General features: G+C 53.9%; 1 protein-coding gene across 1 annotated transcript; it reads left to right on the plus strand.

The window, feature by feature from the left end:
* Positions 1 to 11,063: 11,063 nt before the first annotated feature.
* DBH (dopamine beta-hydroxylase) lies at positions 11,064 to 22,396 on the plus strand. The gene is given in 13 exon segments (XM_041406810.1): positions 11,064 to 11,495; positions 13,490 to 13,636; positions 14,868 to 15,125; positions 16,498 to 16,674; positions 17,440 to 17,542; positions 18,758 to 18,924; positions 19,624 to 19,767; positions 19,862 to 19,900; positions 20,707 to 20,766; positions 21,447 to 21,574; positions 21,998 to 22,171; positions 22,173 to 22,206; positions 22,208 to 22,396. Coding segments are annotated over 13 exon segments (2,052 nt in total).
* The last annotated feature ends 284 nt before the right edge of the window (positions 22,397 to 22,680 follow it).

Here is a 22,680-nt window from a genome sequence, read left to right on the forward strand (position 1 = left end):
GCTGTGCTGAGTGGGAGCTGATGGGATGGTTTCCTACCTAACCCAGGACTGGGGTGTCCTACAAACTCATTGGGGTGGAGAGGGGGATTCTGATGTCCTTTGGGGCCAGCACATGAGATGGAAACAAAGTGAATCACATGGCTCAGATGTCCAGACAATGGAGAGAGGCCGGTTCCAGTCCCACACTGACTGTGCAAAGGGGACCGAGGTGTCCCTGGGGCAGAGGACACGACCTGCACACCCAGGAGAGCCATGGGATGGGGGCAGCTTTCCCACTCCACCCCTGAAAGGTGCTTTTATGACATTTCTCCTACGCTTTGGAGCTGAGGATGCTGTAGGATGAGGGAAAGCCGAGCCTGGAGCACCCCAGGATTTTCCACGCAGGTCTGGGGTGGCCGGACTTGCCCGGTCCCTCCGGGCAGGCTCTGGGGGAGCGGCTGCCCTGCAGTTCTCCATGTCCCTCCTCACCGTCTCCCCCTCCAGATCCTTTCCCAGCCCTCTCCCGGCAGCGGGGCTATCCTGTGCCTGCTGCCCTCCTTGCGGGCATCCCCGGGATGCGGGGCTCGCCGCCGGTTCCCCGGAGCAGCGGTCCCCGGCAGTTTCGGATGCACCGGGGGGCGGGCGGCGGGGGCGGGAGCGAAGCAAACAGGGAAAAAACACCGCGAGAGACCCCAGCGCTGGGAGAGACGGGGAGAAGGGGCCCGGCAGAGCCGGGGGGGGTCCCGCGGAGCCCCCGCGCCGGTGCCTTCTCCCTCTCCGCTTACCTTCACACGGGGGAATGGGGCCGGCTCGCTCAGGTGAGGACCGCGTCTCCCGAAGTCTCCCGCTCGCAGAGCATCAATACCAAAATAAACGTTTAAAAAAAAAAAAATCTAAAAAATGAAATAACGATCAAAAAATATACATATATTAAAAATAAGCGGCAGAAAGGAGGCTGAGGAGGCGGGCGGCAGCGGCGGGCGCGGAGCAGGCAGCCGGCAGCAGCCACCCCTGTCGGCACATGGCCGGGCCGGCGGCTCTGCGGGGGCCGCTCCCGCCTCAGCCCGGGATGCGGGGCCGCTCCCCATTCCCATCCCGGGATGCGGGGCTGCTCTCCTTTCCCTTCCCGGGGTGCGGGGCCACTCCCCATTCCCAGCCCTGGATGTGGCCGCAGGGTCCCAGCCCCGTCATGCGGGGATGCTCTGGGTATCCAGGAGGGGCAGAGCGGCGCTGGGAGATGGGAGAATCACCCCAGAGCTGGGTTAGCCCCAAAGAGACAGGGGTCATCCTGCCACGGACCCGGACCACCCCCCTACAGAGCCGGGTCATCCCCTCTATACCCAAATCACCCCCAAACAGAGTGGGGTCACCCCCTGTGTACCCAGACCACCCCCTTACAGAGCCCTGTCACCCCCTTAGAGAGCCCTGTCACCCACCACGGAGCCAGAGGATGCTGGTTTGGATTAGAGAGCTTCACCCCCCAGTGCTGGCACAGGAAAAGGAGCCCCCTCCTCATCCCCAGGGAAGGGACAAAGCCAAAGCAAACCCTCAGCACCCCCTGTTTGATCCCACACGGCCCCCAGGGCATTTTACAGGTGATGTGAGTTTGTTCCCTGCTCTGTTTTTCAGGGTCTATGCTGGGGTTTCATCTGGTTTTGGTTTCATGGACAGAATAGGGAATATCTCTCCTCTTCCCAAATCCATGCCCATTCCAGCACAAGCTCAGCTCAGAGCCCTCATCCACAGCTTTTTCCCAAAGTGGTGATTTTCTGCAGCGGTGAATCACAAGGTTTCCTTAATGCTGGGCTAGTGATGACTCTTCAGAGCTGGAAAAAGCAAAATTTGGGACAAAACCTGAATCCTAGATGGGCATTACCCCTCTAGCAGGTGGGCAACCTGCAGAAGCACCACTACAGGAGACGTGGAGGTTGTCCCCCAGCCCCAAGCTGGTGTGACAGGGGAGCACACACTGCCCCAGCTCTCCCTGAGCTCTGCAGTCCCTGGTCCCCGGGCTCCCTGCAGAGCTCCCCTGGGCACAGAGGATGCTCAGTGTGTCTCAGGAGGCTCTGCCACCATCCTTGGCTCTTGCCACCCAAGCTGTCAAACTCCTGGTGCAGCAGGGACCTTTCTGCAGGCCCCTGGATTGTCTCTGTGTGACTTTTGTCCTGCAGCATTCATTTCCCTGGCACTGAAACTCATTCCCAAGAACTAACTTAATTTTTCTCATCAGCAGTTCCAGCCCATCGATACTTTTCTGTCCCTCTCAACTGATGGGAATAATCAGTGTTTTTATAGCACATCTGCTCTTTTTGAGATGGTATCGCTCGTAGCACTCCTTTAATCTATACAGAGGGAAACAGTTGTATTTAATTAATTGCTCCCCAAATAAACTGATCACCTCCAGCAATTCCAGCACACTTTACATGCAGTTCAAAAGCCTGTGCAGAGATCTGAAAGGAAAAGCACTCAGTGTGATGACAAGAAATGAAGGTGAGGGGAAAAAAACACAGTTTGTCTTTAAAGAGTACTTAAGACAATTATTATTTAATTATTCTATCAAATCACTTAATACTGAACTGTGTTGTGATTGCTGTTGAGTTTTTCTTCAAGGTTGCTTGAACCACGTACAGAAGATGTTGAAGGGCTGTGCTTTAAAAAAAAAAAAAACACCCAACCAATTTTAGCTTTTTATTACTTGTGCAGGTCAAACGTCATTGTCTGGCAATTTGTCACTGTATCCTTGCTCAGAAATATGAACTATGGAGCTTCTCTGCTTGGCCCATTCATTTTGGTTTCAATGCCTGGCCTCAGGTACTGCAATAAACATCCTCCTTGCTTCCCAGGGAGATGTCAAAGCAATTCTCACGGAGCTGAGCCCAGGATAAGAAGCAAGGAAAAGCAATGTTATAACAAGGACTTAGCAAATGCTTGGGTTGCCTTGAGAGAGTACAGAGCTTTTTTTTTTGGACTTTAACATGAGGTTTGCTTACCCTAAGAGCAATTCTGGGAAATCAGAATTCTGTGAAGGAGAAAAATGTTTTTATAATGTATTTCTGTATTGCACTGATGTACAAGACCTCCATGGTGAGCACGGTCTGGGCTGTGCAAACACGGATTCCCCAGAATTTGGAACAGAAATTTTTACAGAAGGGAAGTGCTAATTAGCATCCACAGTTTGGGAGCCAGTTGATAGCCTCGAGACCTGGCAGCTGGCCAGCCACAACTTTCATCAACCCCAACATTTGGGAAGTGTCCTGTGCCTGCCAAGTCTGTGGGATAAACAGACCCAGCAGCAGCCAGGAGCCAAATCATCTGTGGGTTTGAAGTGCAGTGCTCAGGTTGTGCTCACCTGCTTCCCTCAGCATCACCCCTGGGTTATTCCCAGTGTCAGTCCTTCGGTGATTTTGTGCCCTCCCACTCCTGCAACCCCAAATTCTTGGTTTTCTCCTTTGACTCACAGCTTGGCATCAAACTGCCCAGGAATATTTTATGATCTTCCCATCACTCAGCATCCAAGGCTGCTCTCTTTTTTTTGCCCCACCTCCAGCTTGCTCCATCCCCAGGGAAGGCTCTCCTTTGGTTTTCCTGGCCCTGGAGGAATCTCCCACCTGAGACTGATCTGTGAGCACAACCCACAGCCAAACCTGGGCACTGCTGGGAGCAATGGGCTGCTGGAGCACTGCCCAGCTCCCTGGGTGTATTCCCAGGGGAGCACACCAGCCTGGGGGATGCTGGTGATGTTTTTATCCTCAAAACTCCTTTGGCAATTGGAGTGTGGTGGATGTGACACACATCAAGCGTGTGGCCTTCCAGAGATGCAATAAAACACACACTCAACTGAAATACAGCAGCCAAAGGCTCTTAATATTGCTAAAGATCCCACTGCTTTTGCAGGGCTCTGTTCCATGAGGAGAACACAGAGTAAGGGCTCTCTAACCCAACCCTGCACGTGGCAAACCCTGGGAGTGGGTTTGGGATCAGTGACAACACAACCTTGGCATCACCTGCCAAACTCCCTCCTTACCCATTCCTAAGGACAGAGCTTTTTCCTCAGCTTCTCTCTGGCATTTGTTTTTACCTGAAGCTCCCTGGCAGTGACAGGACCCCGTGTGTGGAGTTTTGCAGGAGGATGCAGCTGCAGCAGATGCTCTGAGGCTCAGCTCACAGTGCCAGCCACCCTCTGGTCCTCATGGAGGGACCAGCTGCTTTTCTCTGCCTCTTCCCCACGATTATGGAGATTCCTTCTCTTGGATGGTCTCTGAGCTGATCCCAAATATTCATGGCAGCAGCCTGAAAAGTCACTGCCTCCTCCTCCTCCTCCTGTCTGCAGCACCTCAGTCACCTTCACTGGATTTAATGCTGAATTTTATATTGCTGAGAGCAGCAGTGATTCCAGCTTTGTGCTCTTCCACAGCCACCTCTCTGCACCTGCTTTAGCCCCCCACGATGTCAGAACCACCTGGCTTTTAACACAGCCCAAACAGCTGCCCCAAACTGGAGCACCCCTTGGTGTTCCTCTTGCATCCAGTGCCATGGCTTTAGGCAGGAGCTGAAGGTGCCCTGGGGACACATCAGCCACGTGTCACTCTGAGAGGTGTCTGCCCTTGAAGGTGACAACCTCAGGGTGCCAAAGGATGAACCTGGCTAACAGATCAATCCTTCCATGAGTATCTGGGCAACGCTGGGAAAAAGGCAGAGCCTTTTGTCACAGCCTTGGAAAATCCAAGGATTCCTGGAAACACCTTCCCCTTCAAGCTTCCTGAGCTTGTCAAGAGGTTTGTAGGGCAAACCCTCCCTGTACAGAAGCCACATTGAGTTTACCAAAGGAAATCTCCTTTATCCACAATTTCTAATCTTTATTAGTCCTTCTGCTAAGCTGTGCATCACAAACCTCAAAGAGCAGGGCCTTCAGCCTTTGCCATCCAATGCTCCAGCCCTTTTCTAAGCTGATGAAGCTGCATCTCCAAACTCCTCAGGCTCTCTTGGCCCCATGTCCTCTCCATGCTGATCCAGCCTGCTGTGGGATCCTCAGGAAGCAGCTCAGTGCCAGCAAATGAGGGCCAGAGGAAGAACAAGAAGAAAGGTTGGCACTGAGTGCAGAGCCCCATGCAGGAGGGCTCAGCACCAGCCTGTCCCCTGGAAATTGGTGTGGCAGGCAGCCCTGGAGCTGTGCCCACAGCAATTCCAGCTCCTTTTGCTGCCATTTCCAACCTAAGTGAAGAAGAATTCTCCCCTGCCTTTGCAGAGGTGGGAGAGAACTCTTCAGGGAAATTAAGAGTGGTCCTGTGAAATCAGGGATGGCTGGTAGTGGAGGAGTGCAGGGTGTTCTGTGTCTGAAGAGGGGGAAAGGGGATTTGGTGTGGTTTTTAAAGGATAAAACAGATCTGTCCTTTTGGAATTTGGAATTCTCCACCACAGGTCAGGGGATGAATCTTGGAGATGTGTCAGCTTGGATTCACATGGAGAGAAAGAGGAGAGAAAACAAGTGGAGTGATGGATGGAGTGATGGATGGATGGATGGATGGATGGAGGATGGATGGATGATGGATGGAGGGATGATGGATGGATGATGGATGGAGGGATGATGGATGGATGATGGATGGAGGGATGATGGATGGATGATGGATGGAGGGATGATGGATGGATGATGGATGGAGGGATGATGGATGGATGATGGATGGAGGGATGATGGATGGATGATGGATGGAGGGATGATGGATGGATGATGGATGGAGGGATGATGGATGGATGATGGATGGAGGGATGATGGATGGATGATGGATGGAGGGATGATGGATGGATGATGGATGGAGGGATGATGGATGGATGATGGATGGAGGGATGATGGATGGATGATGGATGGAGGGATGATGGATGGATGATGGATGGAGGGATGATGGATGGATGATGGATGGAGGGATGATGGATGGATGATGGATGGAGGGATGATGGATGGATGATGGATGGAGGGATGATGGATGGATGATGGATGGAGGGATGATGGATGGATGATGGATGGAGGGATGATGGATGGATGATGGATGGAGGGATGATGGATGGATGATGGATGGAGGGATGATGGATGGATGATGGATGGAGGGATGATGGATGGATGATGGATGGAGGGATGATGGATGGATGATGGATGGAGGGATGATGGATGGATGATGGATGGAGGGATGATGGATGGATGATGGATGGAGGGATGATGGATGGATGATGGATGGATGGATGATGGATGGATGGATGGATGGATGGACGGATGATGGATGCTCATCCCATGGTGGAAGGCATCTGGAATGAGCCGACACAGCCACGGGCTGAGAATGTCACCACAGGTGAGCATGGAGGGTGGGAAAAGGGAGGCACTGGTGGATACTGGGAACCTGGGCTTGCACCTGCTGGGGGAAGAGTCACCACCACTGGGAGGACTGGGCCAAGCTTCCCATGCCTCTCCTGCAGAGCGAGGCTGGAGCAGAGTTGATCCTGCCTGGAGCATCTTTTGCGGGGACACGTGAATCTGTGTTCCAATGCGTGGAGATGGTTATTGCAAAGCCACTTTATTTCTGGTGTTGTTATTGGCAGGGGAGTGGGAGTGCAATACAATTTTAGCCACCCTGATGTCTCTGTGTCCCTTACATCCCACCTCCATTCTAGAGCAGCTTTTTCCTCACATTACACGATCCTTTTGACTGTACAAAAGGGACTTTTTGCACCTGAAATGGTAAAAAAGTGAGCTGGTCCTGCAGAGCAGGGTCAGGTGTGGGCAGTCCTGGGAGAGTTGGTGTGTATCCCCACCACCATCAGCACCCCTGGCCCCAGCAGGAACCAGGATTTCCTTGCATATGGCAGGAATAGGGAATGACCACGATCTGTGTGAGGCTCAGAGAGGAAGAACTTGCTCATGGAGGATGTCCATCACACCAGGAGCCCAGCCCAGCCCTCAGGCACGAGCAGAGCAGGAGCAGCCCAGCCAGCAGCACCTTTTTGTTCATTTAAAAACATCCCACTGAAGATCAGGGTGGGTCTCCAGAGCTGCTGAGTAAGAGACCACCCCTCAGATAAACTCCACTTCCCAAAGCTCACTCAAACCTCTCCCACCTCCCACTGGCACTATCCCCTGGACCACACAACGCTTCATAAACACACCCAGAGAACGCTTTTGTCTCTTCCTGTCCTTTTCAGATATTTTGGGTATTTGTGGCAATCTCTCCTGTTTATATAACAAAGCCACAGCCCAGTGTTTGTGACACCATATCCATGGAAACCCTAATATAGCATGCACAGGCGAGGAGATCTCATTAGGTGCCTCAGCTGCGGCAGCACTGGGGAGGGAATTTCTCTGGGATGCTCTGCTGGGAAGGGGCCTGGCTGCTCACCCAGCCTGGAGCAGCTGGCAGAGCAGTACCACCTCCCAGAGAGCAACCAGTGCTTTCCTTTGGGTAATTTTGGCCATTCTCCTGCTGTCCCTTCACCAGCTCACCGTGGCTTAGCCCAGACAGCCACCTTTGGCTCTGCAGATCTGTGGGTGCATGGCTGGAGCAGGGGGAGAGGCAGAAGGGATGGAGCTTCTCAGTCAGGGCAGTGCAGTCCTCACCTTCAGTGCCAGAGCAGGAGCAGAGACTGAGATGTAAAGAGCAGCTCAGGTCCAGTTCTGTCCCTAATTTGGGGTGAGTGGCTCAGTGGGGAGGTCTGAGGCTGGTTCCCCTTTGGATGTGATCCTCCTGGGGAATGAGGCAAAAGAAAATCTGGTCCTGAGGAAGGCAAAACAGGTTGGGAGAAAGCAAGAAACTGGAACAAGCAGAGGCTTGGCAAGGGGGATTGTTACAGCAATTGTGCTGTAAGGCACAAAGTCAGTGCAAGGAGGAAGGAATGGCTCTTCCCACCCATCCCTGCTGGACCAGTCACCTCCAAGGGTTCTGTCCTGGCTGGCACATGGCACATCTGTGAGTTAAAACAGCTCAGGCTGCTGTCACACGTGGAAGTTCCCTGTAAAACCTCACAGCTCTCTGTGGCCCAGGTGGCACAGGGACACTAAAGCTACTTTAGAGAGGGCAGACACTCACCTGTACCCCTGCTGGGCAATTGGAACTCAGATTGGCAGGGACAGCGCCCTCCTGGTGCACAAAAAACCCCATGAGCAGCCTGCATATCCCTTCTGATTCCATATGGGAACAGGACTGGGCAAAGAGATCCTTTGGGAAGGATGATAAACAATCTCCCCACCCTGGGGTGTGATGGAACAGATCCTGTGAGTGGTGGGGCTGCTGCACGGCCCTGATCTGCTGTCTGAGGGCTGGATTTGGCCAGAGGAGTGGCCCACATTGACCCCTGCAGGGTCACCAAAGCTGAGCATCCCCCCGTGTGCCAGCCCACCTTTCCCCTGCTCACACACGGCTCCAGCCTGAGTCAGACCCTGCCAAACCTCATCAGCACGCAGGCAAATTCGATCCTGGGGCTGGGCAGGGCTGTGCACAGCAGAGCCCCGGGGCACGGAGAGCGGCACCGGCCGCGGGAGCAGACACAAAGCTTCCCTGCCATCCCTCCCTGCCATCGCCCAAATTGAATTTCCATTTCTGTTAGCGAGGCAATGGATTATAGCTCGGGGGGGCTGCTGCCTGCTTCAGCCCCTAATTCGGAGCATCAATTGTGTTTAAACTCCGTACCTGTGAGGCAGCCTTTGTTCCAGGGGGGCAGCCCTCCCTGGCACCGCTGGCCACCAGCTTTGCAGCCAGGCAGGGAAGTGGCGAGGGAAAGCCACTCGGCTTTTTGTCACCGGGAGGGTTTGGGTGTGTGGCTCTGCAGCTCCCGGGTTGAGCATCCAGCCCAGCCCAAAGCAGCCCTGCCCTGGGGCTCACAGCCCGCTCCAGGTGTTCCCGGGCATCTTTTCTGCTTTTCTGCCTGGAGAGGGGCATGAGGGCTGCGGGGACACTCGAGTCCCATCTCCAGCACAATCCTGCCGGCATTCCCTTCCTCAGGAGCTCCCACAGGGGCACAAAGTGGCTGCTCTGCCCTGGAGGGAAGGGCAGGACCCGCGGCTCCCACCCCTCAGCCCTCCCGTGGGACGCTGCTCCCGAATGAGTTTCCCAGTCAGGAAACTCTGGCGTTTCTACATCTCCTTGAAGTCTTAAAATAAACACCCCGAGCAATGAGTGTAAAGCTGGATCCTCACTCCTTGCCTGGATTTATGAGCCACGACTCAGGAGAAACTGAAAGGGAGGAGAGAGGGACATGTACATAATTTTTTTTCTCTGTCTTCAAATAAATTCTCAGCCTTATCTGCAAAGTTCAGCTGTTTTCAAGCTGACCTGCCCGTGTTCTGCTGTTCCACTGCAAATTCCCCCTGTACAGGAGAGCTCAGGAGCTCCACTTGCACACGCCAGCAACCTGGGGTTTCATCTCTGATAGAGGGAGGCAGAGCTTGTTAGCTGAGGACCCCCTCCTGCCCCCGGTGAGGATCACTCTGCCTTCCTGCCGTGCTTGGCAGCTCAGCATCTTCTCTTTACAATGAGGAAACGAAGCCAAGAGAGGAGGACAAGTGGGTGAATCTGCTTGGAGGAGATCAGGGATAGGGAAGGACAAAAATCTGTCCTATGGGGCTTTTGTAAGGCAGCCAGGCTTGTGTAATTCTCGAGCATCGGGGGGATGAGGGACATCCATCTGATGCCTTCAGTGTGTCCAGGAGCCTCAGGAAAAGGGGAAAATGCTGCATCCTCCTTCAGGAAGGTGAAGAGAGCCGTGGCTGGGGTGAGATGCAGATCCAGCGAGCAGAACCCCAGAGTTGCCATGCTGGGAGCATCCCCAGGCAGCTCCAGCGACCTCCTGCTATCCAGGCGTGCTTTTAAGGCTTTTCAGCAGCTGTGGGAGGGCTGGTGTGGGACTGGGCTGTGCGCTGGAGTCACCGGGGGAGGGATGGGGCTGGGGACGCTGCTCTGGGAGAGCTCAGCTCTCCATCCCTCCCTGTGCTTGGCCTTTTGCCTGGTGGGGCTGCGAGAGAGAGCAAACCCTGCGAGCAGCAGGTCACCCGGCAAGGAGAGGCGGCCGGGATCAATTGACGCATTCCTGAGTAATGGTTGTGTCTTAGGACGGTAAAACCTCCTCGGGTTTAACGTGGAGATGCTGGCGTTGATGACTCATTAAAACGCCGAGCTGAATCCATTTCCTCTCCTTCCCCAGGGCTGGGGGAGGTGGATCTGCCCCTGTGACATTGCTGCAAGGACCAGGAGTGAAAGCCGAGCCCCGAGGGGACCCCGCACGGGTGGCACCCGACAGCACAGAGGTGGCATTAATAAAACAATGCCACCGGCTCCCAGGCTAAAGCCAGGCAATGTGTGTTTGTGTGTGTGTGCATCAAAGAGCTCCAGGCAGTTCATTATAATTCCAATTAACGTGGGAAAGTTAATAAGCGAAAGAGAATCCATCAGATTTTAAACAAATGGGAAGCGGGAGGGGGAGAGGTTAAATGTGTCTTTAAACTGGAGCCAAAGTCCCACCTGCTACAAAGAACAAATATTGAATATATCCAGTGGTCTAGGCAGGTGGGGGTTCAATGGGTACAAAGCAGGGTGGGAGAGGAGCTGGGCTTTGCTGGGTTTGAAAGGGACAGAATTAAATCCCACAAAGGCAAAAGACGAGAGCAGAGAGGAGAGGAGACATCTCTTTTCTCGCTGTTTTCAGGAAATCAGCATTTCCTCTGGCACTGAGCTTTGCAGGGAAAATATTTCAATCCCTGTCAGTATTATTTAATGCCTGGGAGCTCAGACAAGGCTCAGGGTCCTTTGTTCTCAGGTCTGGCCACCTTTGGGGTGATCCCAGGCTGGGTTATGTGGACACCCAGGCCAAAGGCACCACGAGCAGTGCAGAGCATGTCCACGAGGGCTCAGCCAGAGCAGCCTGTGAGCAAGCAGCCCTTCGCAGGCACTAAAGAAGATTTAAGAGTGAATCACATCAGCCCAGTCAAACCCAATTGCTATTGATAATGTCCATGTGCAATTAGAGCCAATTAAGGGGAGACAGCAGATGACAAGTGTTTGGCCAGGAGCTGACAGGGGGTCAATACACCAGCCCAATTTCCCAACAACTAAATGCAATTAAAGACTATCACTTACCCAGCTTGCCCAGGAGGACCAGCACATAAATGGGCACAGCCAGGTGCCGGGTGCTGTCCTGGCAGGATGCAGAGCTCCAGGAGCAAGCCCTGCTCCTGCCCCAGCCTCAAGCTGCGGGAGGTGGCATCCATGTACTTCACCATGGTGGCAGCGTTCCTGGTCATCCTGGTGGTGGCCCTGCAGGGCTCGGTGCCCCGCCAGAGTGATTTCCCCTACAAGGTGCCCCTGGATCCCCAGGGGCTGCTGGAGCTCTCCTGGAATGTCAGCTACCCCGAGCAAGCCGTGCACTTCCAGCTGCTCATCAGGGAGCTGCAGTTCGGGCTCCTCTTCGGGATGTCGGACAGGGGCGAGTTTGAGAACGCCGACCTGGCCGTGCTCTGGAGCGACGGGCGCAACTCCTACTTTGGGGTGAGTCACCTGAGGGTTTGCATGGGTGATTTTGGGGCTCCCTCCCTGGCAATGCAGCTCTCTGAATCTAGCTGGTGGTTTGGTGGAGGGTCCAGAAGGTCTCGGGGGTTTCTACCCCAGATCGGATCCACGCTGTGGGTTTGGCATGGGGATTAACCCAAAAGAGAAAAGAATAAACACAGCAGCACATCAGCAAGGCTGAGGGAGCCAGGAGTTGGGTGTCTCTGCTGTGTTCAGCTGCAAAGACACACACATCAACACCCTGCTTCGCTCGTGTGCTGCTGCCAGCCACATTAAAAATTAACCACAGCTCCCATTAATGGCTCTGAGACAGGGCAAAAGTCGCCAGGCTGAGAGGCTGCTCCTGCCAGCAGGAGGAACCCGGCTGGGAGTTGCATCCAGGGGGATCAATGGGATAACAGGGCAGCCTGGGGTGCTGTCAGAAATTAGAGGTGCAAATGTGTTTGGGAAAACTGATTTCAGTTGTGTTGTCTGCTGTTGCTGCTGCAAACTCCATCCTTCCTGTCGCTGTCTGTTTGCTGGGTTCCTGTCTGGGTGGTTTTCCCAGCCCTATCCCCAGCCCACCACATCAGGCTGATTGTGATTGTGCTTGGCTGCAGAAAGAAATTCCCATTTTTGCCCATGTGAGGCTTTCCAGTGAGTTAAATTTTACCTCTCTGCTTACTTCAAATTAACCATAAAACACATTCTTTCGCAATCAGCCGCAATGCAATCCGCAGTGCAATGAAAGCATGAAAAGAAGGGTTTATTATCTGTGCTGTTTTCCTGCTAATTACCAGCCTTTCAGGGTCTGTGGTGGGCCAAATGCTCCAGGATTTCACAGCATCGTGTAAAGAAAATATAAAGGATGATTTCTAATCTGCCTTCCTGTGCTCACCCAAAGACAAATAGAAACACCCGGCAGCGCTCAGGTTTTCTCTTTCACTTGGTGCTGAACAGCATCCTGCAGGAGATCTCTATAAATCTCTCCAGCTCTGCTTTTCTCTCTCCCAGCAGCTTTTCTTCTGGATAAGTGTGTTGGCTGTTAAAGAGATCCACATTTGTTCAGCCCCCCATGTACTATGAGATTAACTTGCGCTCCGTATTCCTACGAAAACAAATGTCATGAGAGCTCCGTGGAGCTGATTTCCCTCTCCCCCCTCTAAGGACAATATGTTCTGGAAATATGACTCTATAGCTCTGGCTGAAATGATGCCAAGTTGCTTTATCCTTTTTCTTCTGGTTTTTCCTCCCAAGATAAGAGAAGCAGTGCCACTTGTGTGCATACAGCCAGCTACTTCCTGGGTGCCTTTTCTGAGTAAACAGGAGACACACAGGAGAAACAAAAGATCAAAGAAACATCCCTGATCAAATCCAAATTATCACAGGATGTTATACTCCAAACCTTCAAACCCCGAGGCACAGGAATACCCTGCTGCTTTGCTTCTTGGGGTGGCTTTGTCACCATCCTCTACAACACGCAGTTTTGGGAGGCTGTGCTGGGCTGCCACAAAAATCTGACCACAAAAAAATTTATGGATTTTGCAGAAAATCCTTAGCCCAGCAAGAGTCTGGTCTTGAATTGAGGGAGGTTGGTTTGTGCCAAGTGTTTTGCAGAGCTCAGCACCCCATTCCACAGGGTCGCCCCAAGACAAACACACCCAAAATATAGCACAGACCAATGCAACACCTTCACTTGTCCCTGGGGGCTTTCCTTCCTCCCTTCCTGACTTTTCCCTCCTCACATTTCAGCTTGTAAAGGTCTTTCTGCAGACTATTAGTGCTGGGTCAGGTGTTTCCCAGGTCTGTCTGAGCACCAGGGATCCTGTAGCAGAGGCCATTCCAGCATGGATCTGCCCAGGAGCTGCTGGAGGTGGGCATGAACCAAAGCACAGGCATCCTGCAGCCCTGGGGTGCTGAGGGTGCACAGAAGGATGACCTGTGGTACCTCTGGAGGCACCTCCTGGCTGAGCAGGCTGCTCTTTCTCTCACAGGATGCCTGGAGTGACGCCAAGGGGCAGCTCCACATGGATTCCCAGCAGGACTACCAGCTCCTCGGGGCTCGCAGGGCTCCTGAGGGGCTCTACCTGCTCTTCAGAAGAGCCTTCAGCACCTGTGACCCCAAGGACTACCTGATAGAGGTATGGCATCACCCTCACTCTGCTGTGGCACCCCCAGCCCTGGGGCACAGCTCCAGCCCTGTCCCTCTTTGGGCACAGCATCAGGTGTTGGTGCTGTGTGAGGCAGAGGAAGTGAGCTACAGATGTCAGCCCTGGCCCATGAGTAATGTTTGGCACCATCTATTCACAACCCCTTCAAAAGCTCTCTCAAGTGGAGCTTTTAGCTCGTTTGCATCATCAGCTCCTGTTGAGCATGCATTGGGTCTATATAAATCCTTCCTGCATCACTCTGCTTGACAGTCTGGAGCCAACTGTTGGGAGTGTCACGAAGAGGGGTTGGTGTATCAACAGGAGGCAAACAGGAGGGTGGTGACAGGAGCTGGGACAGAGGGACAGCAAATAGAGGTGCTGCTCTGTGGTGTCTCCCTGGCTCTGCATCCACCACTCCTCTCTGAGCTGGGATTTGGGGTAAACCTTCTCAGTGGGGGATGTCAGACAGCTCCGGGGCTCAGCTACAGGCTCTGGAATCAGTGCAAGGCTCATCTCACATGAAAGCCTTTGTGGGCAGGATATTTTAGAGCCAACGTGGGCACAGAGTGTCCTCGAGTTTTTGCTGCTGGTGCTCAAAAGCTTCTCTTGTGGTGAGAAGTGTCTGCCGTCTGCCAAAACACTGAGAGCCCTGGAGGGAACAATCTGTGTGTGTGAGCCAGGAAAACACTTGCTGGTCTTTATTCTCTGATCCTTTAGGAAAATATTGTTCTCTTTTTCCTTTCTCCTTTATCTCCTGTCCAGAGCCCTCAGTGTTCTTGCTTGCAGTAGACTTTCAGCAGAGCTTCTTGTGGTACCTTCCACCTGAAAAGAAGCTGGAAGAAAAGGGAGGGCTTCAGGAGAAGTTTTGTTTCTGCTGTTACCCTGCAGACTATTGCTGGGCTGCAGGGGAGGATGAGCCCTGCACTTATGGGCTTGTCCCAGCCTGGAGCTCATGAGGGGCTTGGAAGGGGCAAAGAGGATGTGTCACCCTTTTGGAATTCATGGGGAACCTGCTAGGAAACCCTCAGTGACCACATCAGCCGGAGAAACACCTGGAATGTAGAGCTTTCCTGGGACAGCACAGCAGAGTGAGCTGCTGGTGCAGTCAGGGTGGGATCACAAGACCCATTTCTGGCTTCATGCCACCAGTGCTGGTGCTAATGGTCCCTGCAGCTCCTGTTCTGCATGAAAAACCCACAGGTCTGTTCTGCTCTGGCTTCAGGATGGCACCGTGCACCTGATCTACGGCATCCTGGAGAAACCAGTGCACTCCCTGCAAGCCATCAACATCTCTGCCCTCCGCGGGGGGCTGCAGAGGGTGCAGCTGCTAAAACCCAACATCAGCATCCCTGAGCTGCCCAGAGACATGAAGACCATGGAGATAACAGCCCCAGATGTTGTCATTCCCAGCCAGGAGACGACCTACTGGTGTTACATGGCAGAACTCCCAGAGGGCTTCCCCAAGCACCACATTATCATGGTAAGAGGCAGGAGAAGAGGGCTGCTTTCCCCAGGGTGGGTCAGTAATTGTGTTCACATCCTGCAAATTCCACCTCACAGGGAGGCTTTCAGGCCCTGGCATCCAAATGTGGTCCCAAAACCTCTTCCAGGTCCACCCCGCCAGTCAGTAGCAGCCTCTTGTCTCCTAGAGTGTCTCAGCAGGAGGGGACCAGGTAATGTTTTCCCACCTGGCACATCCAGCAGGTTCCAGGGCAGGCTCAGAGCTGACTCCCTGCAGAAGGAACAGACCCACAGCAGGATTTTGGCACACAGAGAGCCATGAGGAGCATAAAACCGCAGGAAACAAAGGAACAGGGCTGATGAGAGCAGGGCAGAGCCAGCCAGGATGGAAACTAGCATGTAAAGGATGAGGCATAGTCCGAAAAAAGAGAGTTACAGACGTAAATGAAACTTGTGGGCACTGCCAGACGTGTTGCTTGGTCCATCTCCTGCAAAGGAGAGGCAGTAACCTTCTGGCAACCCCAAGGAAAGGATGGGAGAGCACCCAGCAGGTGTGGGGGTGGCTCAGGAGGTGACCTGGCACATCCAGAGTCAAAACAACACTACGGGGATGAGGAGAACCTGCAGACACTCGAGCTGCAGCGAGCGCTCGGTGATTGCGAGGGGAGAGACGGTGCTGCAAAGGAAGGCTCAGAAGGAGGATTTTCTCTCTGACAGATGGTGTGAAGTGAATCATCTGTGTGTAAGTAAGAAGTGTGTAACTCCTGATACCTTCCCGCTGCTGCAGATCACTTCTGCAGCTGGCACTTTTAGCCAGAGATGTACTTCAGGCTTGAGTCATTCTCTCTACCCCAAATCTCCCTCCCTGTGCCCCAAGCAGCTGCTGGACAGAAACAAAACCCAAGGGCAGGCAGAGCTACAACAACAACACAGCCAGGACTCTCTGTACGAAAAAGCAACATCCCCAGGGCCACCTTTACCCCTGGTAAAGGATTTGGTCATCACAAAACTGACCAAGATCTTCTGCTGATCCCCATCTCTTGCTGGAGAGAGGATGAGCTGGTTCTCTGTGGGTTCTGGTGGGTTCTGGGTTGGTCCCTAAGCCAGCCAAGAAATTAAATATTTCCACAACTGACCTAAATGCTTCTTGGGCACTAATAACAAGTTGTTTCCCCTCTGAAGTACCCAGGTGCTTAACTCTGCCATAAGCAAAATATGAGGGGAAAGCTCTTGGCCCTCGGTGCCTCATGCCCTGAGCAACCTCCCCTCCCCATCCCGTGGCAGAAACTGGTACCAGCTCACAGATACTCCTGCCCTGGCACCTCCTGGAGCCTGCAGGCCCCAGGGAGGGGCTCTCACTGTGTCCTCTCCTCCTTGGACCTGCCTTGCAGTACGAGCCAGTGGTCACGGCGGGCAACGAGGCTCTGGTGCACCACATGGAGGTTTTCCAGTGCGCGGCCCAGTTCGACAGCTTCCCCCTCTACAACGGGCCCTGCGACTCCAAGATGAAGCCAGAGCGCCTCAACTACTGCAGGCACGTGCTGGCAGCCTGGGCCATGGGGGCACAGGTGGGTGTGACAAGGGGGACACGTCCCCCTGGGTGACAAGGGCCCTGCTGCCTCCCAAACCATCCCGGTGCCACTTTGGGGTTGCCCCATAGGGGCTGCCCTCACCCAGGTCTCTGCTGGGGTTTGGCTTCAGGCCTGTCTGAGCTTCCCAACCCCTCCTGGATGTGTTGGATTTTCTATGTGTCCCCAGCTCTCCTCCTCTTTGGTGCCATAAATCAGTGGGGTGGGACACTGGAAGAGCTCCCCAGGGAATGGTCACGGCCCCAAGCCTGAGGGAGCTCAAGGAGGTTTTGGACAACACTCTCAGGCACTTGTGGGATTCTTGGAGCTGTCCTGTGCAGGCCCAAGAGTTGGATTTTGATGATCCTTGTGGTTCCCTTCCAGCTCAGGGATTCCCGGGGCTGTCCTGTGCAGGGCCAGGGCTGGATTTTGATGATCCTTTTGTGGTTCCCTTCCAACTCAGGGATTCCTGGGGCTGTCCTGTGCAGGGCCAGGGCTGGATTTTGATGATCCTCATGGGTCCCTTCCAACTCAGGGTATTTTTATGATTTTATGGCAACATTCAGGTGTTGTGCCACTGCATGTGGAATGAGAGAAGCTTTTGGAAGCAAGGGCAGCTCTCCAAGCACAACCAAGGGCACAAGTCATGTCCCTCAGCCCATGGTGTGGGTCAGGATTACACCCACATATTCCTTTAGGCGTTCCAGCTTTATTCCCAGGAAAGCCGCCCCACTGCTCCCCTAACACCCTCCCTTCTGCTTCCAGGCTTTCTATTACCCTGAAGAAGCAGGTCTTGCCTTTGGTGGCCCAGGCTCCTCCAGATATTTGCGTCTGGAGATCCATTACCACAATCCCCTGGTGTTCAAAGGTGAGGGGCTGCCCGTTGCTTTACCTGTGTGACCATGGCAGGAGAGCTGGGGAAATTCCAGGGAAGGATTGCCACCTTCTGGGGAGGCCTCTGGCCTAAACCATGGCCCTGTTCTCAGCTTTGTGGAGAGCTGATGGTCAGATCTCTCCCTGCAGGAAGAATACATTAAATCCCTACCATGCTGCTGCTTTTCTGGTCTCAGCAAAGTCATCCTCACTGAAGTGCTTGTCCAGAGATGGGGAAGGATGCTTGGGAAAGGAGCCTGCAGGCAGAAAATTGCCCTCACAGAGTTTCTGCAAGGATGTGATCCAGGGCAACACCAGGATTCAGCTGGGCTGTCTCAGGAGTGCCCCCAGTTTCCACACAAGGTGGTGGGGAGTGGCTTCATCAGCTCTGTCAGTTGTTTATGTTGATTATAGATTCAGTGGGGCTGGGGCTGAGCTCAGAGCAAGAGTGACAGCAGTGCCAAGTCACCAGAGAGACCAGGCTGCCTGGGGAGGGGGGATGTGGATGTTGTATTCCTGTTCTCCTGCTTCGATAACATTGTCAGGAGACACATTGGAAAAAAAAGAAGGATTCCAAACAACCCAGTTTCTTCATTAACATAAAAACAAGCAGCTTCTTGACTACCCAAGGATATTTTTAGGAGGCCAGAGCATATGTACTGTGGATCAATCATAGCACATTCGGCAACTTGAGAAGAAACATGGCTATAAATACAGAGTTCACATCTTCCATCATTCATCTGCTTTTGCCTGTTAACCAATAGTGTCTCCCCCGTTATTCTTATCCCTGGGTGGGCTCCAGCCTGGAGACAGGGAGCTCAGAGCTGCCCTGAACCCCTCCTGACCTATTGAACCTGTTCCTTCCCTTTGGGATTTTGGGATTAAAGAAGTTGCAGTGAGCTACATTCCTGAGAGAGTCCTCCAAAGCAGCCCCATGCTCTGTCCTTCTGCTCTGGGCTCTCCAAAGGCACCCCTTACCTTGCTGTCCTCATCCTCAGGTCAGTGCCCTCACCAGGGAACCAGGTGCATCTGGGGCCACTCAGTGAAGATTTCCACAAAAACCTATGGGATTTAAAACAATTTTAAACAGAGGAAGGAAGCTGGGAGCGAGAGGCTCATAGAGAGCCAAGCATAGTTTTTTACCTGTCCATGTCTTTCACCTTTTGACCGTGTCCCTGCAGTGATTTGTCCTTGTCCCCTGGCCCCCCAGGTCGCCGTGACTCCTCGGGGATCCGGCTGTACTACACGGCCACCCTTCGTCCCCACGACGCTGGAATCATGGAGCTGGGCTTGGTGTACACCCCAGTGATGGCCATTCCCCCTAGAGAGGACAGCTTCATCCTCACGGGGTACTGCACTGATAAATGCACCCAGCTGGTGAGTGCCTGTCCCCTCCGGCTCTGCACCTCAGGGGAGAAATGCTGCCCGTGGTGTTCCCTGGCTCCGGGCAGCACCAATCTGCAGGCTGCCAATTTGAAGTTTTAAACTCACCGTGAGGAAAGAAAAATCTGCTGTGTACAATAAACAGAGAGCAGCTGGTTGGGATGTGCTGAATCCCCCTGGAAGCAGCTCTCCTGGGGAGCCATCTGCTCCAGCTCCCCGGGGTACCATTCCCATAAAACTCACTGCCGAGCTGGCCGTGTCCCAGTGGTGCTTTCCCTCACAGGGCTGGGAAAATTGGCTCCTGCTTCAGAGGAGCTTGCCAAGAGCTCCCTCAAAGATGGTTCCAAAGGGCCCACCTTGCTCTCTCAGGGAAGTTTTGGTGTGTGTTTTTGTAGGGTCTGCCCACAAGGAATCACTTGTGCCACCACCAAGGAGGGCAGGGAAGGAAGCAGGATCTGCCTCAGCTGCTCCTGCTGCCCTGGAGCGTTGCTTTGGCAGCAGTGAGGGTTTGTCCCTCTGCAAGGAGCTCACTGAGCTGCTTTTCCAGGGGTACAGCAATCCCCTAAACCCCGTGTGAGAGCCAGAACAGGGCCAGCGAATTCCCAGCACACAGCCAGGAGATGTGAGGGAGGGGATGTGAGAGGGAACAGGGCTCCCACAGGGGCTTGAGCTGTCCTTCCTTCCTTCCCCCAGGCTCTGCCCGCTGCTGGCATCCGCATCTTCGCCTCCCAGCTGCACACACACCTGGCAGGGAGGAAAGTGGTGACGGTGCTGGCCCGGGATGGGAGGGAGCGGCAGGTTGTGAACGCTGACAGCCACTACAGCCCTCACTTCCAGGTACAGGGGCTGCAGGGGGCACGGCTGGGTGTCGCCCCTGGGCACAGTGCCACTGTGGCACTGCTCTGATGTGTCCCCTCCCCTCCCCTCCCAGGAGATCCGCATGCTGAAGGAGGTTGTTGCAGTTTTTCCGGTGAGTTGCTCCAAAAAACGTTCCAAACAGCACATCCTGATCCCTTGGCCCTGAGTTCCCTCCTTCCATCCCCCCATCCCATCTGGGGACTCCCAGGGGGGCTGAGTGAGGGTCCCTGGGTCATATGTGCCATCTCCACGCAGATACTTTGGGGACAAGCAGGCCCCCTCTCATATGGCACGGAATTGGTGTGTGGGCAGCCAGGAGCTAAATGAGGCTCCTAATTCAGCTGGGCTTCGTCTGGCAGAGGGAGGCTCCTCGGGGGGTGAGGATGAGCCATGATGCTGCCCTCTGGCCTTGCTTGATGGAAGGAGAGGAAGAGATTCGGCATCAGAGTGGGAGTGGGTGGGAAAACAGGAGTGGAACCTGCCCCAGGGCTCCTCAGGTGGGGAAGGACCTGACTGCAAAGCTGGGGGCAGCTCCTGGAGCTGCTCCTGGAGCCCCACGAGGCTGCTCAAAGCACCCAGCACCCACTGGAGCCGTGCCCAGGGTGTGCCCTGGGGTGTCCCCGTGCTCCTCAGCACTGACTGTGGCAGGGAGGCTCTTGTGCCATCAAGTCAGCCCCGGTTTTGGCACTTCAAGCTCTTGCCTAAGTGCAATTTTAAGGTGTTTTCAACCTCGCAGAAATCCTTAAAAAGCGAGGAAAGCAGGAAACACCATCCCTGGGATGCAGCCCTGGGAATCTCCGCAGGGGATGCAGTTTTAGCAAGGACTCCTGTGGGGTTGCAGGCTCCTGTTATGGGGAGCAGAGATTTTAAAGTGGAACACTCCCCAATCCCTAAATTTTTCTGTTTGAACCCCCCCAGGGCGATGAACTCATCACCACCTGCACATACAACACGGAGGATCGGAGCAGAGCCACCGTGGTGAGTGCAGGGGCAGCTCCCCTGCCCTTGAGGGCACCCCAGGGTGGGCTGGGGGCACCCCCAGAGTGGGCACCTGCATGAAGCCAGGCTGAATCACAGCCAGAAGCAAAGGGAGGGTGGGAAGAGGGGAACTCACAAGGCTCTGCTGCCTGCAGCAGGGATGTGAAGGTGCTAATTGTCAAGTAGCATGTGTCACTCTAATTCCCATCACAAACTGTTCCACCAGGGATTAATTGTAATTAAAGAGAAGTGGCATTTTTTGACAGTGCATGTTATTTCCTTACATAGGCAGCGGAGAAAAAAATATAAAAGAGCCTGTCAGAGGTACCATCAACAGGGACAAGGCTAAATATAGCAGAAGGATTATAGGAAATCTGCATTTTAATGTAAACCACACGGTCTAGCCTGGAAGTCTGTCCTTGCACAGAGGGCAGACAAGCAGAGAGCTGCCCATGCCAGGCACCTGAAGGGGTGTGAATACCTATCTCTACCATCTCTGTCTCATCTCTGTCTATCTAGATATCCAGATATAGATCTAGACAGATTTTAGATACAGATCCATGTGAGTGTGCACCCAGAGGTGTGAGTGAGCTCTGTGCCCCCCTGCCCTCCCCGCCCCTGTGCAGCCCCAGCAGGGCACAGCCAGGCCTTGCTTCCATCACCTTCCTGCTGTGCCACAGGGAGGGTTTGGCATCCTGGAGGAGATGTGTGTGAACTACGTGCACTACTACCCCCAGACCCAGCTGGAGCTGTGCAAAAGCGCTGTGGATCCGGGCTACCTGCACCGCTACTTCAACCTTGTCAACAGGTAAAGAGCCCTGCACAGTGGGGCTGGGGGCACAGGGACCACTGGTACAGCCAAACCCAGGGTTTGGGGGATGGCTTTGTAGAGACAACCACCAGGAATGGAGGGAGGGACTTCTTAGCAAGAGTCAGTGTGTGGCTGAGTGCATAAATGCAAAATGTTTCTGAGGCAAACTCAATGGATCAACGCCAGGGGAGGAGGCTGCAGCCCATCCACCCATGAGGAGAGGGGAGGTGCTGACCTTGCAGAGGGTGTCCTACCCACGGGCTGGTCCCAAATCCTGCAGGTGCTGGCTGCTGCAGGCTGTCCCTGTGCCCAGAGCTGCCCTCAGAGCCATTCCAGGTTCAGGCAGGGAGGAATGGGTCACACCCAGCTCTGGAAGGGCACAGCTCTGCTGTGCTTCAGCCCAGCCTTTCTCCTGCCCAGGTTTAACGATGAGGAGATCTGCATGTGCCCACAGGTGTCTGTCCCACAGCAGTTTTACTCCATCCCCTGGAACATGTTCAACAGGGATGTGCTGAAATCCCTCTACGGCTTTGCTCCCATCTCCGTGCACTGCAACAAATCCTCTGCTGTCCGCTTCCCGGTAGGTACAGCCCTTCCCAAAGCTTCCCTGCAGAATTCCCAGATGTAAGGTTGGGTCTGTGGTGCTCAGGACACATCCAAACCCAGCAGGCTCAGGGCAGGGGGCTGGAGCTGCCTGGGAATCCCTGGCATCAGCAGGACACAGAGCCCAGCCCAGCCCTGGGCTTAGACAATACATCAGGAGCCCACCATGGATGCTCCCAACCAGATCCAATTAGGAGATGCATTTGCATAAAGTGATTTGGAGGCTCCTTTTGCTGACTGTTAAAGTAGGGCCATATCCAAGGAGAAACGTGAGGTGGTTTTTAGGACTTTGGCAAATCACCCCAGGTCCCAGCAGAGCGAGCTCATTACACACAGCATCTGTGCAGCTTCCAAATGTGGTGATCCAGCAAAATGTGAAGGATAAAGGACTGGGAGGTCTTGAAAATAAAACCAGGCCCAGAGATGAGGAACATGATGATGATGATGGTGGTGAGGATTTAAAACCACTGCTGGCATCAGCTTCCAACGCCATTTATCAG

The sequence above is a fragment of the Onychostruthus taczanowskii genome, unplaced genomic scaffold, assembly GCF_017590055.1.
Source record: "Onychostruthus taczanowskii isolate IOZ18803 unplaced genomic scaffold, ASM1759005v1 scaffold25, whole genome shotgun sequence".
NCBI lineage: Eukaryota > Metazoa > Chordata > Aves > Passeriformes > Passeridae > Onychostruthus > Onychostruthus taczanowskii.